General features: G+C 36.2%; 3 protein-coding genes across 4 annotated transcripts; 2 read left to right on the top strand and 1 right to left on the bottom strand.

Annotated features, from left to right (window-relative positions):
• Positions 1–1255: 1255 nt before the first annotated feature.
• On the bottom strand, positions 1256–3196 carry tmem70 (transmembrane protein 70). Its single transcript, XM_067453024.1, has 3 exons — positions 2949–3196; positions 2038–2137; positions 1256–1878 (listed from the first exon to the last, which is right to left on the bottom strand). Exons 1-3 carry the CDS (start codon positions 3147–3149, stop codon positions 1433–1435), a joined length of 747 nt encoding a protein of 248 aa, XP_067309125.1. The 5' UTR covers positions 3150–3196; the 3' UTR covers positions 1256–1432.
• A 252-nt stretch (positions 3197–3448) lies between these two features.
• Positions 3449–6299, top strand: elocb (elongin C paralog b). Of its 2 annotated transcripts, none has more exons than XM_067453026.1 (4): positions 3449–3537; positions 3863–3891; positions 4053–4196; positions 5635–6299. In XM_067453026.1, exons 2-4 carry the CDS (start codon positions 3888–3890, stop codon positions 5823–5825), a joined length of 339 nt encoding a protein of 112 aa, XP_067309127.1. In that variant the 5' UTR covers positions 3449–3537; positions 3863–3887; the 3' UTR covers positions 5826–6299. The 2 variants fall into 2 exon arrangements, with proteins under 2 accessions (XP_067309127.1, XP_067309126.1); XM_067453025.1 differs by having other exon boundaries at positions 3455–3542.
• Positions 6300–7231: 932 nt separating this feature from the next.
• ube2wa (ubiquitin conjugating enzyme E2 Wa) lies at positions 7232–13449 on the top strand. The gene is made up of 6 exons (XM_067453644.1): positions 7232–7369; positions 7878–7969; positions 10354–10456; positions 10555–10710; positions 10803–10878; positions 10991–13449. Exons 1-6 carry the CDS (start codon positions 7355–7357, stop codon positions 11002–11004), a joined length of 456 nt encoding a protein of 151 aa, XP_067309745.1. The 5' UTR covers positions 7232–7354; the 3' UTR covers positions 11005–13449.
• Positions 13450–14918: the final 1469 nt, after the last annotated feature.

The following is a 14918-nucleotide window of genomic DNA, read 5'->3' on the forward strand; positions in this document are numbered from 1 at the left end:
CTTGTTTTATAGCTTCAAATGAATCATATTTTCAGTTTGCATGTGCTTGCATCCAAAGCAACCATGCATTTCATTTTTTTATATTCATGTTCACTGAGAATCAAACTCATGCCCTTGGTGTTGCCATGCTATATCAGTTTAGCTTCAGGAACAACTTAAAAAAAAAACTAGAACGAGTACAACATCAGTCATGTAATCTCACCTGAGGAGTATGGGACCCGAATCTTTTGAAATGAATTGGAAACGTATCATGCAGTGTTTCTGAAACAAAGAAAAGCACTCTCAATATCCACAGCTGCATAACTTCTTAAAGATAAAGTGCAGTAAACATACCTCCTTTGATTATGTAACAGATTTTAGCGTCCTCACAAGGAACTTCTGGTTGTGTGTGCTCAAACCAGAGCTGACCTTTGTAGTAAACTCGAGCATGATATCCGAAACGAGCAACTGTGGTCACTGAATAACAAAGTTCATTTCAAATTTAGAATGGCAAATTTGTAAAAAACAAAAAAACCTAACAAAAAACCTATATACACCTCTACTAGCAACCTCTGTTTATTCCAAGTTGCATGACATAGATTTTATACATAATGCATTGATTCAGGAGCATGACATTTTAATAAACTTACTTGGGATTATTGTGTAAGTTAATGTGAAGAAGGACTTTTTTGAAAGGCAAGGGGAACCGGTCACTGACAGGTAATACAACGGCCCTGCATGGTTAAAGAGAGAGCATGGCTGAAGCTTTTACCATCTTTGTGATAATCTAAATGACCAAATTGTCTGGAACTTTATCTAAACATCTGTGGAAATGTTTCTATCTTCTCTTTTGCAGATAACGGTTTGATTAAATGTCATAATAATATAACTAGGCTGAACAGACCAAACCAAAACATTTTGCGCTGTATAATAAATATAACTCACCTTCGAAGCTGTACCAAACACTGACACGCTCTGAGGAGCATAATAATCTTCTTTCTGCAGAGGCAGAGGACATACAAGGCAAAGCTATAATACAAAAAATATAAACTGAAGTCTTAAAAAACATCACAACTGCTGTGTTTTTCTGAATAAAACTAGAAGGCAGATAGCTCTGATATAATTAACAACAGTTTTTGTTTCTCACAGATGAACATCCCCTTTCGATAGATAGATCACTGTTTTTTCCCCCTATAAATAGCACTAGTCATGGAAATAAAGAAGAAACAGAAGTTGGGCCACAAGATAAACTCATAAAGCAGGCAGGGAACTGAGATAGTGTGCGCTGATGGTAAATATCCATTTATTTACACGTTTATACAAGTTTCTACATCACAAATATACTGGATAACAGATGCCGATATTTAATACACAACACTCCATTGAAATGTAGGAGTGAAATGAAAAACATGTTGGTTTTCCAAGCTGCATTTGTCCAATGTTGGTGGACAAGTTAACTTTTATCTGGTTTGTTCAAGTCATCTGTGTCAAAGGAAAAGGGCCGGTCATAACCCATGAGGTGGTTGTAGTCTTGGGGCAGAGCAAAAAGCATTGGGTTGACCAGCATCGAGTGTTTCTTGGCATAAAAACTAGTGAACATCTTGCTCACAGCAGGAATAATGACATCATTCTGATGGAAAACAGTCCGTTTCTCCACTAAAAGGGCGCTGTAAGTGATGGCTGTGTACATGTCTGTCTCCTTGTTGTAGTATAGACGCACTACATAGCCTTTGGTGATCAAATGGAGGAGAACAGGAGTCAGAAATGTAAAGAAACCTATAAAGCCACAAAAAGCCACTTGCAGTGCAAAGCTGTTCACACCAATGCCTGTTTTCATGAGGACATATGGCATCACACAGAGACTAAACATACTGCTGGAGTAGGAGAAAAACTTTACACCTAGAACAAAAGAGCAAATTTAGATCATTAGGTTAGGTTTAAGAAGCTAAAAAAAAAAAAAAACTCAAAGCAACAACTTATTGATATAACAGTTTGGTAGTTCATGTTATGTTTTACAAGTATAAATTATGTATGTGCTATATATGCCAGGCAATTTACCGAGGACAGCTTTTCCCAGATTGCCCGTGTAGATCAATTCTCCTTCTTCAGACTGGACTGGTAAAGATGCATACCATCTAACAGCACAATGTGGTTGAACCTAAAACAAACAAGTTAGTTAACCCCCAAAAAGTTCATAAAGAGACATAACAATTTATATAATAAACAGATTAAATTTAGAATTATATTAACATATAACTTTTTGAAGCATCAAAGTTGTAGTTGCGGAGACTCAGTGGAGGGACAGAAATTGCTCTGATTCATTAAAATATATTTTGGTTATTTTGGTTGGATGAAGGAAAGTCTTGCAGGTTTGGAAGGACATGAGGGCGAGCAAACAATGACAGAATTGATATTTGTGGGTGAACTGAAAGCCCTTTCACACCAAGGATGATAACTATAACGATAACGATATTAGCATGTGTAATCGATCTATTAACAGTGAATTTAGCTGACATATCAATATAGTGGAGTAAAAACAACAACTAGTCTTTTTCGCTGCAACTTCAAGACAATGTTGTTGAAACAACCGCTGGCTACCTGAAGTGATTTTATTTTACACTGTTTGCTAGCCTGGCACAATGGTCCATATCATTAGGCTATAATAATTTATGAAAAAGCCCACATTAGATATGTTTCTGTACAGTCACACTGAGGACAATCTCCACATTATCAGAATATATATATATATATAATATTTTTTTTAAATGCTTAAAACAAAGTAAACCACAATTTAAATTTAACATTTTATGTTTATGCACAGGATCCATGTTCTTCTGTGCCAAGCCAAATTATGAACTGGCATTTTTTGTCCAGTAAGCTGTCCAGATATAAACAGACTAATGTTACATAAACAACCGTAACATTTACACAAAGTTAAACAGCATATTTAAAAGTAATCTACAATATACCTTTTTTGCATGGGCTTTTAAAAATGACCTTCGGTTCACATGCAGCAAATTATCCTGCCCCTTTAAAACTACAGCATGAGTGTGGCGAATATTCCCATTGCTGTGGGATGTCGGACGGACACCAATTTGGATTTTCCTGATGATCTGTTCTTGGTTTTTTACCAGACGCCGCAACCCATGTAAAATTCCAATCTGATACATTTTATCATGTGGAGTTTTCCCACTTCCTCAGATAGCAAGATGACCAAGTAAGCACCGGAAGCAATTTGGTATGCGAGCACACATGTGCGCGTAAAACATTCGTAGTTAATGTTATACTGCACAAAAACCATCCGTCAATAAGTATATATTTTACACATTGCACTTTAATGTCAAATCCACCAAAGCATGCAAATCTGATGTGCTATTACTTATTAAAGCATTTTGAAGAGGACTCTTAGTTTGTAATATATGTAACGGAAGTTCGTTAATTCTCTGCCTGGGCAATTGTTTCCTGTTGTCCGCAGTGACAACAGAAGAAGAAGAAGCAGTTGGCAGAAACTCATCGGAGAGAAAGCAGAAGAAAACTGTCCTGACCAGCTCAATCTTAGTAAGGTGATACATTATATCGTGTATTTAAATATGACAATTTAATATTTTTCGTGCGAATGCTGTCTACTGAAATATGTTGGGGAAATATGATTTACTGCTGCTTTAGCTAACTGTGAAGGGAACTCATTGCCTATGATTTACTGTTCTAACTGTTACATACATGATCCACACTGCCACATGATTAGTTTAACTTTTTTATTCTTGTGCCAAATATCAATCAAAAATATCATGTTATTGGTTGTTTTCCGCAGCCGTTGCATATTGTGTGTTATTACTACCGTTACATTATACGCGGAAACTTAATTTCTCTATTACTTTTTTAGAAAGAGACAAGGGAAGGCAGTAAAAATGGGTAAGGCATTCTAAGTTTTTGTAAACAAATTATTTAAATTCTTCTAGACATGGTCATTTTGTGTTATTGGCAGAAACCCTGCATTTTACAGTAAGGGAGCTGTGTATATGTTGGTTGTTCTGAGTGTATGACCAAATTAACGTTTAACGTTAACATTTTAGATGGAGAAGAAAAGACCTATGGTGGCTGTGAAGGGCCAGATGCCATGTACGTGAAATTGATCTCCTCTGATGGCCATGAGTTTATTGTGAAGAGGGAACATGCTCTGACATCTGGAACAATCAAAGCTATGCTTAGTGGTCCTGGTGAGTATTTGCTACCAAAGCAATAAATAAAATTCGAATGGGATCTAAAAACAGGATCTTCCCGAATTTTGTCCAATAGTTGTTATGCCATATGCAGAGTTCAGATGTAAAAGTCACTTTGGTCAATGAGAAAACGATACTAAGTGAATGCTCTCCACATATAATATACATTCATAAAAGATTTTCAATTCAGACCCACTAAATCCCAGCCTCAGCCCATTCAGAAGCACCAGTACGTAGGTAGAAACCTATACTTAGGCTGCGTTTACACTGCAGGTCTTGATGCACAATTCCGATTTGGTGACTATAACCGATTTTTTTGACGAACCGCTTATATCATCTTTTCAAAAGCGACCACATCCGATATTTGCATTTACACTGTACACTGGCAAAACAGCCCAAGACGTTCTTAACCGGTGAAAAGAAGTAAACCAGCGCGATATGCAATGGATGCAGACAAAATGATTGCACAATGTTTTGCTGTCTGCACTGTTCAACACATCTTTAAAGGTCGGCAAAACATTTCTCTCTTAAGGCGGAGAAAAAGAGGAGAGCCCTTGACAGGGTTGTCAGGTTTTCACAACAAAACCTGCCCAATTGCAACTCAAAACTGTGTTAAAGTAGCCCAATTCCGCATGAAAACCGCGGACTTGGCAACACTGGATCGCAGTTTGTGTCCACCTGAGTTGACGTCATTCACCTCCGTCCTTTTTTCAATGACGTATGACTCGCATTTACTGGGGAATATCCGATTTGACCGCTTGCATGGCAGACGCTAATGCACGGCGTATCCGAATCATATCGGATTTATCACCACATATGCGTGAGGCCTGAATCCGATCTGAGGATATCAGAATTCATGCAGGTTTTTTTTTTACTGCATACACGTTCACATGTCATATCGGAGAGGAAAAAATCGGAATTGGGTCACTTAAACCATGCAGTGTAAATGGGGCCATAAAGCCTGACAAAAATACTTATTTTAAAAAACAAAAAAACAACCTCAGATGGACTTAGGCCCCGTCCACACGGAGACGCGTTTAGCTGTATACGTATACATTTTCTACCGTATCAGCATTTCGTCCACGCGGATCCGGCGTTTTAGAAGCATGAATCCGATATTCTGACTTTCTTCTCCATTTTTAGTGTTTTTCTGTGGCAGAATTACAGCGCCACACACTGGCCTGGCATGCAAACTACATCGTTTTTAGTCGGTTTCGGTAATCTCGTGTGGATGCAGATATTTCTTGAAACGAGGGGAAAAAAAAGATCAGATTGGGAAAGCGCTGGCTTTGTGTGGACGGGGCCTTAGAGGCTTTTGCATCTGAATTCTGCATATACTCTTTACATTTGATGTGTAAAGTGTGTATTGTATTGGTTCTTTTATCTTATTGAAGCTTTGAGGTGATAGTGACATTGTGTTATCTCTGTTTTTCAGGCCAGTTTGCAGAGAATGAAACAAATGAAGTCAACTTTCGAGAGATCCCATCTCACGTTCTTTCTAAAGTGTGCATGTACTTTACATACAAAGTCCGCTATACTAATAGTTCAACGGAAATCCCAGAATTCCCTATTGCCCCAGAGATAGCGCTGGAGCTTCTGATGGCTGCAAACTTCTTAGATTGTTAAACGTAAAAAAAAGAAACACTCATATATACATCTGGTTGCAGAATAAATATGATCAGCAAATTAGTATTGGTTCATTTTATTGCTTTTAAATACTTTTTTAGGTTTGGAAACAGGTATGTTGTGCTGAATAAAAGGTGTTACAGTTTTTGGTCACTTGTTTTATTTAACCTGTAATTGCTTTAAAAATAACATTATTTTATTTTTTTGTTTTAAGCTTTGACCTAGTATTAACTTACATCATGTCTGTATTGCAAAATAAAGATCCCTGGAGTGATGTTTCATCATGATTAGAGTCAACCAGACACACATGTAGTTTTACAACTGTGTCTATTTGTGTTAACAAATACAAAATTCAGATGAAATAGAATTGTCATACCTTTTCTGCATGTGGATTCATCAAATAGAAGTCTTATAATTTGTTCCCAGGATTCATTCATCAGTTGTTTAATGAATAAATTTATTTGTTCTTGAAAATATTTGGTTCATTCATTTAAGTCTGTTTTGTGGAGATGGTGTGCACTTGAACCTTTTTTTTTAAACAGTGAATTCTCCAAAGTATTGTATTTCTGTTCCCCATGGGGGACTGCATCTTCAAATATTTTTGAAAGTTTAAGGGATAACTTTAACAGTTTACACAAAAATGAAAATTCTGTATTTTACTCACACTCAGGTTGTTCCAAACCTGTATGAATTTCTTTGTTCTACTGAACAAAAAGGAAGATATTTGGAAGAATGTTTGTAACCAAGCAGATCATGGAAGCCATTGACTACCATTGTATTTTTCTGCCGAGATCTGACAAGCATTCTTCCAAATATCTTCCTTGCGTTAAACAAGAAAGAAACTCATACAGGTTTGGAACCACTTGAGCGTGAGTAAATTATGACAGAATTGTTATTTCTAGCTAGGTTTACTATGATTTTAAAGGGAGAACCTGCATATTGATATTATCTATACTATATATAGACCCCAATTATACACTTAATTAATATGTGATATATTTAAATTTTACTAAAATGTAAATGTGTATTTAAAATATATAATTTATTATTGGTCCCAACAACGTTGAGAAATTGTTTGTGTTACCTTTAATTTTTTTTGTTACTGTACATTTAATTGGCTTGCTGGTTCCACCGTTACCATACATATACATACATACAGTCTTTTTCCTGCGCTATGACGGAAGGCATGTTCAATTAATCAAGGTATGTACATAAAAAATAGACATTAAAAAATAACCCCACCATGATTAATATCGAAGTCCCTTTAAGAATAAAACGGCTGGCAACATTCACTGGAGTAAAGTGTAGCAACAAACTTCCCATTTAAATTATTTTGGCTAGTTTGCACGCAACGTTACAATGCAATTCCTTGTTTTCTTTTATATTATAGACTATAAAAGCGAATTTGAGCATTTTCACCTGTAGTGCCTCCCCCTGTTTCAAACTGTGAGTGTTGTTGCATTGCGGTTCCGTGAAAAGCCTGATCAGACGTCATTCGGCCAATCGCCTCTTTACAGGGGCTTTCCATCATGGCGTCTATGCAGGTGAGTATCTCCCTACATACACGAGCAACTATTTTCAAATAACAATGTACACCATTTTTCACACATAGCTGTGACACGTACTGGGTTTGTCCCTGCCTGTGATGATTTGAACACAGGACAGTCAGCTGTTTCATTCGTACGTACATTTGTTTACTTTGTAAGCTAACGTTCAGTCAGTCTGGCAGCCCAACAAACTCTGTACGGACACATCACAGTTGGAAGACGATACATATAAACGTGAATCATTACGTAGCAGAGTTCTTCCGGAGCTGTAAACAATCATAATGGTACTTAATCGCTAGTTTCTATAGCACTGCAAATCGTTTGTTTGACTAGCTCGTTGTTAGCAGTCTGCTTGCTAGTTGTATTTTCCAGTACTTTTCGGACACTGGGGTTAAAAATCACACACTTTGTATTACAATTTATGTATTAATAGTTTAGAGTGTTATAAAAGGGCTGTCCTGTTTTTACTTTCATTTCATTAACCTAAGTCATTTTCACTTCCCAGAAGCGATTACAAAAGGAGTTGTTGGCATTGCAAAGTGATCCACCTCCTGGAATGACACTAAATGAGAGAAGTGTGCAGAACACAATCACTGAGTAAGTTGTGAGACGTGTAAATGTGTAAGATCAAGCAGTCAGTTCAGTTGGATTGCATTTTGACAGTTTGCAACCTTTCCTTAAGGTTGACATGAAAATTAATTTATTATCAGTATAGATCTTATTGTGGACAATTCATCTGTGCATGTTTCTTTTTTAATTTGACCTTGCAATGTTTAATCAAAATGTCATATGGCAGGTTCTTCAATCATTTAGTCCACTTAAAGGTGCAATGTCGTGTAGTAATAATTATGAGGATCTGTTGACAGAAATGCAATATAATATACATAACTGGCTACGTCTGAAATCGCCCCTTATACCCCTAAATTGGGCACTATTTGAGGGACCTGTCATTTGTAATGGTGTCCAAAACTACAGTGGATGTTATTGAGGGCACTCATTTAATCCCACAATGCACCGCAATAAGTGTATGGCCCTGTCCCAAATGGCACCTTAAACCCTCAAAGTGTTTCCCCGTTTGCCGCTTTGACTGCCGGGAAGGAGTTCGCTGTGTAACCCGCATTAGTGACTGCTCGGCAGAAGTGTGCATCGAGGGTGCATATCAACCGCATGGAGGCTTTTGAGACCTAAAATGACAAATGGGACACTCCTGCGGTCTCGTGGACATAAAGTCCACAAGAACGAAAGTGTGCCATTTGGGATGGGGCCTACAACTGACATACACTCAGCGGCTAAAGAATACCCATAATGCACTGTGAGAGTCGCGCACTGAATGAATTCCGGCGTCTCGCCAGAAGATGGCGCCTGCAGTTGAATCAATCATTCATTAATTTCCCCCCGCTGTTCTAGTGTATTGTCATACAGGTATACATTTCTTTTTAATTTTCTTTAATTTTTACATTTCTTTTTTAACCTACTACTGGAGCTTCAAGTTTGCAATGTTTCAAATAATTATTAAAAAGGAAAAATTGTGCGCATATCTAGTAACACTTATGCAGGTGCTAGATTCAAAAAAGCATCAAAGTAAACAAAACATTTGCACACTACTGTTTGCTGCTCCCACAAATGTATTAAAAAGGATGACGTTTGTCAACGAAAAACGTTGACGTTCGTCTGGCCTGGCGAAGACCCTTTGGGTCAACGTTACCAGTAGTGTGCAGATTTTTTGTTTACTTTGATCAAATAATTATTAAACACCAAGCAGAAACTATGCAAAAGCAGCAGCTCTTCCAGAGCACTATGTCTGAATTTACACACTCGTTTTCATTTACTCCTTCAAATGGACTATATTATATGTAATGTGGGGAATAGTGAATGAGTGTATAGGGGGGCGATTTTGAACACAGCATATGTGTTCAGTGGTAAAACATAAAGACCTTACATAATGAGCCATTATATTTGTATTACCTTAGACTGAGTCTATCTACATACAGCACAGGTCAGGCACTGCTACTGTCATAGCAACAGGTCCATAAGCATAAACCTGCTCTGGAGCAGCTTATTTCATGTAAACCGGACTAGATTGCATCTTTTAGAGGTGTTGATGCTTAAAATTGGTCCCAACCATTGCTACTTTATTTCAAGAGTTTCTTACTGAACCAGGAGAAATAAACATTTTAAAAACAGCAGATAAAATATTATAATGTGTATAATACTATAGACACTTGATTGAGAGATTTATTTTTGATTGAATAATTATCTTTGATTGGAGTCTTACACACATGCTGTACAGTTAATCTGAGCCATGCATTCATTTGAGTGACAACGGATATTATGGGATGGCTTGATGCTCTGCAGGAGAAGCAGATAACTTGATCTTGACCCTTAAGAAATGTTAATGCTGTTACGTAACAAATCTGCTTGAATTTGAATTAAAAATGAAATGAATTGCTAATTACAACATTGAATTAAAAATGTTAAGGGTGTACAAATACTATAAAACCATGAATAAAAATAATTGTTTAAAAATAACAGTGCACATTTCATTGATATACTATAACTTTTATATTGTTTTGGTTGCTTGGCTGTTTCTTTATAAATGTCCAGAAATGTTTTTTTTCCTTCTTGTCAAGTTTTTTGGTTTTTAATTATATGATGTGGTTACGTTGCTGTCTTGCCGCCAGCCAGTCACTGCATTGATCGTGGTTTAGAGTATCGATGCATCTGCCCTCTTCAGGGAACTCAGGAACGCGCTGTAATCTTGGATAACTTAATCCAGATATTTTCATCCAATCTGCAAATTCCTTTGAAGACTCAATTTAGCCAGAGATCAGTTATCATGATTAGAAGATCTGGGATCTGTCAAATCTCAGATGTATTGAGCGATGTACGAAGAACGCACTTCAGTTCTGTATCAAATGGTTCACGCATTTATATTTGTGTCAAAGCATTGAATCAATGATTGTGTTCTTGTATTTGTCCAGGTGGTTTATAGATATGGAAGGTGCTTCAGGTACACTTTATGAAGGAGAGAAGTTTCAACTCCTGTTCAAATTCAGTGGTCGATATCCTTTTGATTCACCTCAGGTAAATTGTAAATCTTCTTAAATATATTGGTGTTTTTGTTAAGTCTTGTTTTTGTATCAAAGCTGAATGCTTGTTGCTAATAAATATTGTTCCTATAGGTAATGTTCACTGGAGAGAATATACCCATCCATCCGCACGTCTATAGCAACGGTCACATCTGTTTATCTATTTTAACAGAAGACTGGTCACCAGCTCTGTCTGTGCAATCTGTTTGTTTAAGCATTATTAGCATGCTGTCAAGCTGCAAAGAAAAGGTACATTTAACCTTTTAGTTAAACAAATTGGGAAAGGTAAATGAAATTCATTATGCTTGGTCTAATGAGCTGTTTCTGTGGGTTTTTTTCAGCGGCGTCCTCCAGATAACTCATTTTATGTTAAGACCTGTAATAAAAATCCAAAGAAAACTAAGTGGTGGTATCATGGTGAGTGTATCACATTATCTTTTCTATAATTACTTTTCATGTGAGTTTGAATTGAAGTGATGTGATCAAATAACTTGCTTTCTCTGCCTCCTTCTTTTGTTTTGTTTTACAGATGATACATGCTAGTATCAACACCATTTTGATAAATAAACAGACTTTTCCAAGTGCATCAAGTACTTTATGACACAGTCTTTGGGTTAAGACTGAACCAGCAGACCCTGGGATGATGATTTATGTAAGGATTAGGCGTACACTTCTGCTGACAGCAAGAAGTACATAAAACTGCAAGAATGTAACCCACCCGGCAAGTATATTTTGATGGAAGCAAGATGTGGAGCTTTTTTATTACTTTTATTTTGGTTATTTGATTTACATTTAGTTATTTTTTCATAAGCCTCTAAGGGTTTTCAGTTTGTGCAATATCTTCAATGTGGGTTTGGAATTAAAGGGATAGTTCACCCAAAAATGTCAATAATTATGCGTCCTTATACAACGGGGGGCTGTTGAATGCTTGAATCTGATTGGCTGACGAACATTCTAAGGTGTGCAGTTATTTTCAGAAAAATGCACGGCTAAAGTAGTTCCAGGCAGGTCTTGACTACATTACAGTTCAATATCACTTCGCCAAATGATTTCAGTTATTTCAATGCTCCTTACAGCCGACAACAGCTAAATAACCAAAACCCACTGCGACACGGACCGAGCAAAGAAATATAGCAAACAATACGATAAAAACGACCAATTATTTCCATGTTTTTCACACAAAATTGTTTGAGTACCATATGCACATACTCATTTTTTTTTTTTTTTAAGTTCTCTCTACTCTCCCTCTCAAACACACACACACACACTTATTAGTAAAATAGTTTTACAACTTAAAAGCTACATGACATTTTTCACTAGCGAGGTAATAAAGGTGCTGTTCTTACAGTGATGCCGCCGAGCAGACTGAGCCTGAGGTAATTCTCGCTCTCTCATAACTCACTGCATTATTAACTGCATTAGTCTGCAATCAATGACTCAAGCCTCCGTCACGAGCTCTAAATGACGTTTTGGAACTAGCAAAGGAGTCTTGAGTTTGGATGCATAAGAAATGAGTCCTGCACACAAGCATTTTAAAAGACAACCTGACCTGTCTTGAAATAAGTAATATAGTTTTGAGGTGTGGTACTTGCTTCGAGTCGTGACCGCATTACCACCTCAGGTTTGCATTATTTTTCAAATAATTCAATGGCCCGTCATTAATTATTCCTTTGTTTGTTACGAACCCATAAGACTTTTGTTCATCGGAGCTGCCCCTCCTTTGGCAGCTGCTCAACCACCACTGTGATGCTTCTAAAAGAGACTGTAAAACTGGTTCATATGAAATGAGCAGGTTTATTCCAATTTTTCTAAACAGACACGAATGCTTAATGTGATGAGCCAATTGAATTTAGTCTTTTATTCACATATAAACATTCATCAGCGAACATAAACAGAAGTTCAGCCGAACCTGCTTGATGTGCGAGAATGAACCTCATTGGTTCTCGCACCTGAATCGAACATGCTTGAGCTTCTGTGGTTTACAACAACTGTGTGTTGATGAATGTTTATATGTGAATAAAAGCCTAAATTAATCTCATCACATAAAGTGATTGGGTCTCTTCAGAAAATGTGGACTAAACCGCTCCATTCATATGGATTAGTTTTACAATCTCTTTATGAACTTTTAAAAGTGTCAAAGTTTCAGTTGCATAGCTGCAAATGGAAGGACAGAAAGATCTTCCTCTGTGTTCCGAAGATGAACGAACGTCATGGGTTTGGAACGACAGGTGGGTGAGAGAATGAACAGAATTATCATTTTTGGGTAAACTATCACTTAAAAGGGATCATGACATGAGAAATCAAATTTGCCTTGATATTTTGAAGTATAAGAGGTCTTTGTACCATTAAAATATCATGCAGGTTTCAGTTTAAAACATCCTCCTCATTATAAACAAAGCATTTATTTAATCGAGCTCCAAAAAATTGGCTCTTTTGGATATTGGGTGACCTGTGATGTGACACGGGCAAATACATTTGCATATGACATAATCAAATAGGTATACATCTTTGCACCGAATACCCCACCTACTGGAGTTACTTAGCGGCTGACATTTGCCTACACTGGATGTGAGCGTAAAAATCAATATGATCACTAACGTTGCCTACACTGGATACAGTATACAGATGCGCATTTATTTTCTGACAGGTCAACAACAGGACAGATGGAAGAGTAAAGAAGGTTGGCTTTAAACAAATTGTTTGCATCTCTGAACAGGATTTCAGCATCAGAAACAAGAGGATGGTTTATTTTAATGGCATCCCAGATTACGTTAGAGGATTATATTTTTGCTCAGAACATTTAGTTTTGTAAACGAGGCACAGTGTAATAATGTTTTCAAAACACTTACTGACCTGCAATAGCGAGTGGGTGTTGATACTGTTTCATAACAGTGACAGTTCACTGACAAGCCTTAAAGAAGATAAAAACATATGTCAGAATGAAGTGTGAAAATTGTTTTTCCTCATATACAACATATATATATATATATATATATATATATATATATATATATATATATGTTGTTGTTCAAAACACTTTAACATAAGTCAAGGAAGGAGAAATAATGCACAAAAAAATCCATGTCATGACCCCTTTAAAGTAAAACCACTGCAATGTAATGGATCGATAATCAAAAGCGGAGACCGTATGTTTTCCTTGCTTGGTTAAGCACTGTGGAATTCAAACAGGGCAAATTTGTACATGAATATTTTAATCTGTATACTTAACCTTGTTTCTTTTAAAACAACTATGCCCTGCACCTTTGGTCCTTGTCCCCTAATAAGCCATTTTAAGTTGAATTTTGTAGCAGGGTGTGGTGTATAGTACTATTCTGATAAATGTCATATTTACGGATATGTACAGATTAGATGCAGGGTGTTGATCATATTACATGATCTTAAAGGTAATTTGGAGTTTGATTGATGGGTTAAGGTTTAAGCACTGGTTTCATAGATAGACCCACATTTTGTGTAGATAAAACGAGATAACTTTAGACATAATCACTTTATCTTTTATGTGAAGCTCTATCTAGTTATATGAAAATTGTCTGTTGATTTATTGGTTGTATCCTGCTGTGCTGGGTAAGATTCTTTTTAAAAATACAACTTTTTCATGCAGTTAGCTTTAGAAAATGTTAAAATTGTCTTTATTGTTTTGCTAAAACTTTATTTAACTTTATTTAAAACAAATGTTCTTATTAAAGTAATATATTTTAAAGGCTGATGTGCATTTTAATTAGACTGCTTTATAAATGTATATTGTTTGACTTCAAATATTGTTTGAATGATGAAGTTATTATCTTCAGAATTGTCAACAGACTATGTTTGGTATAAGAGAAGTATGTAAAAACAATTACACACATCACCATTTTATGGTAGTTTGTGATTGAATGCTGATCTGTCCACTAGAGGGAAGTACAGTAATGTCATAAGTGGATACATTACATTCACATTCATTTGCAGTAAACTACTAATCTACACTACGGTTCAAAAGTTTGGGGTCAGTAAGATTGTTTTAATGCAAAGCTGCATTTATTTGATACAATTTATTAGAATTTAAAATAAATGCCTATTTTAATACATTTTAAAATGTAATTTATTCTTGTGCTGACAAAGCTGAATTTTCATCATTACTCCAGTCTTCAGTGTCACATGATCCTTCAGAAATGTACTATGCTGATTTACTGCTCAAGAAACATTTATTTTTATTATTAATGTTGAAAACAGTTGTGCTGCTTATGGATCATGATCAAGATTTTCAGATGGATGAATTGAAAGTTCAAAAGAGCAACATATTGTGTTTTATATATATTATTATATAAAAATATTTTTTGAATGGCAGTGTATGTCTTGATACCACACTCTAAAAAATTCTGAGTAAAAAAGTTGGGTTGTTTTAACCCAGCAATTGGGTTGTTTTAACCCAGCGATTGGGTTGTCTTGAGCAAAAATTTAAC

This window comes from Pseudorasbora parva, chromosome 9, assembly GCF_024679245.1.
Source record: "Pseudorasbora parva isolate DD20220531a chromosome 9, ASM2467924v1, whole genome shotgun sequence".
Lineage (NCBI taxonomy): Eukaryota > Metazoa > Chordata > Actinopteri > Cypriniformes > Gobionidae > Pseudorasbora > Pseudorasbora parva.

Coding starts and splice junctions, on each gene's coding strand:
- tmem70 (XM_067453024.1), bottom strand. CDS start 3,149: ATGTATCAGATTGGAATTTTACATGGGTTGCGGCGTCTGGTAAAAAAC. Junction 2,138..2,948: donor TAAAAGCCCATGCAAAAAAG/GTATATTGTAGA, acceptor TGTTTGTTTTAG/GTTCAACCACATTGTGCTGT. Junction 1,879..2,037: donor TCTGGGAAAAGCTGTCCTCG/GTAAATTGCCTG, acceptor CTTTTGTTCTAG/GTGTAAAGTTTTTCTCCTAC.
- elocb (XM_067453026.1), top strand. Junction 4,197..5,634: donor AGCTATGCTTAGTGGTCCTG/GTGAGTATTTGC, acceptor TCTGTTTTTCAG/GCCAGTTTGCAGAGAATGAA.
- ube2wa (XM_067453644.1), top strand. Junction 7,970..10,353: donor GTGCAGAACACAATCACTGA/GTAAGTTGTGAG, acceptor GTATTTGTCCAG/GTGGTTTATAGATATGGAAG. Junction 10,457..10,554: donor ATCCTTTTGATTCACCTCAG/GTAAATTGTAAA, acceptor TTGTTCCTATAG/GTAATGTTCACTGGAGAGAA.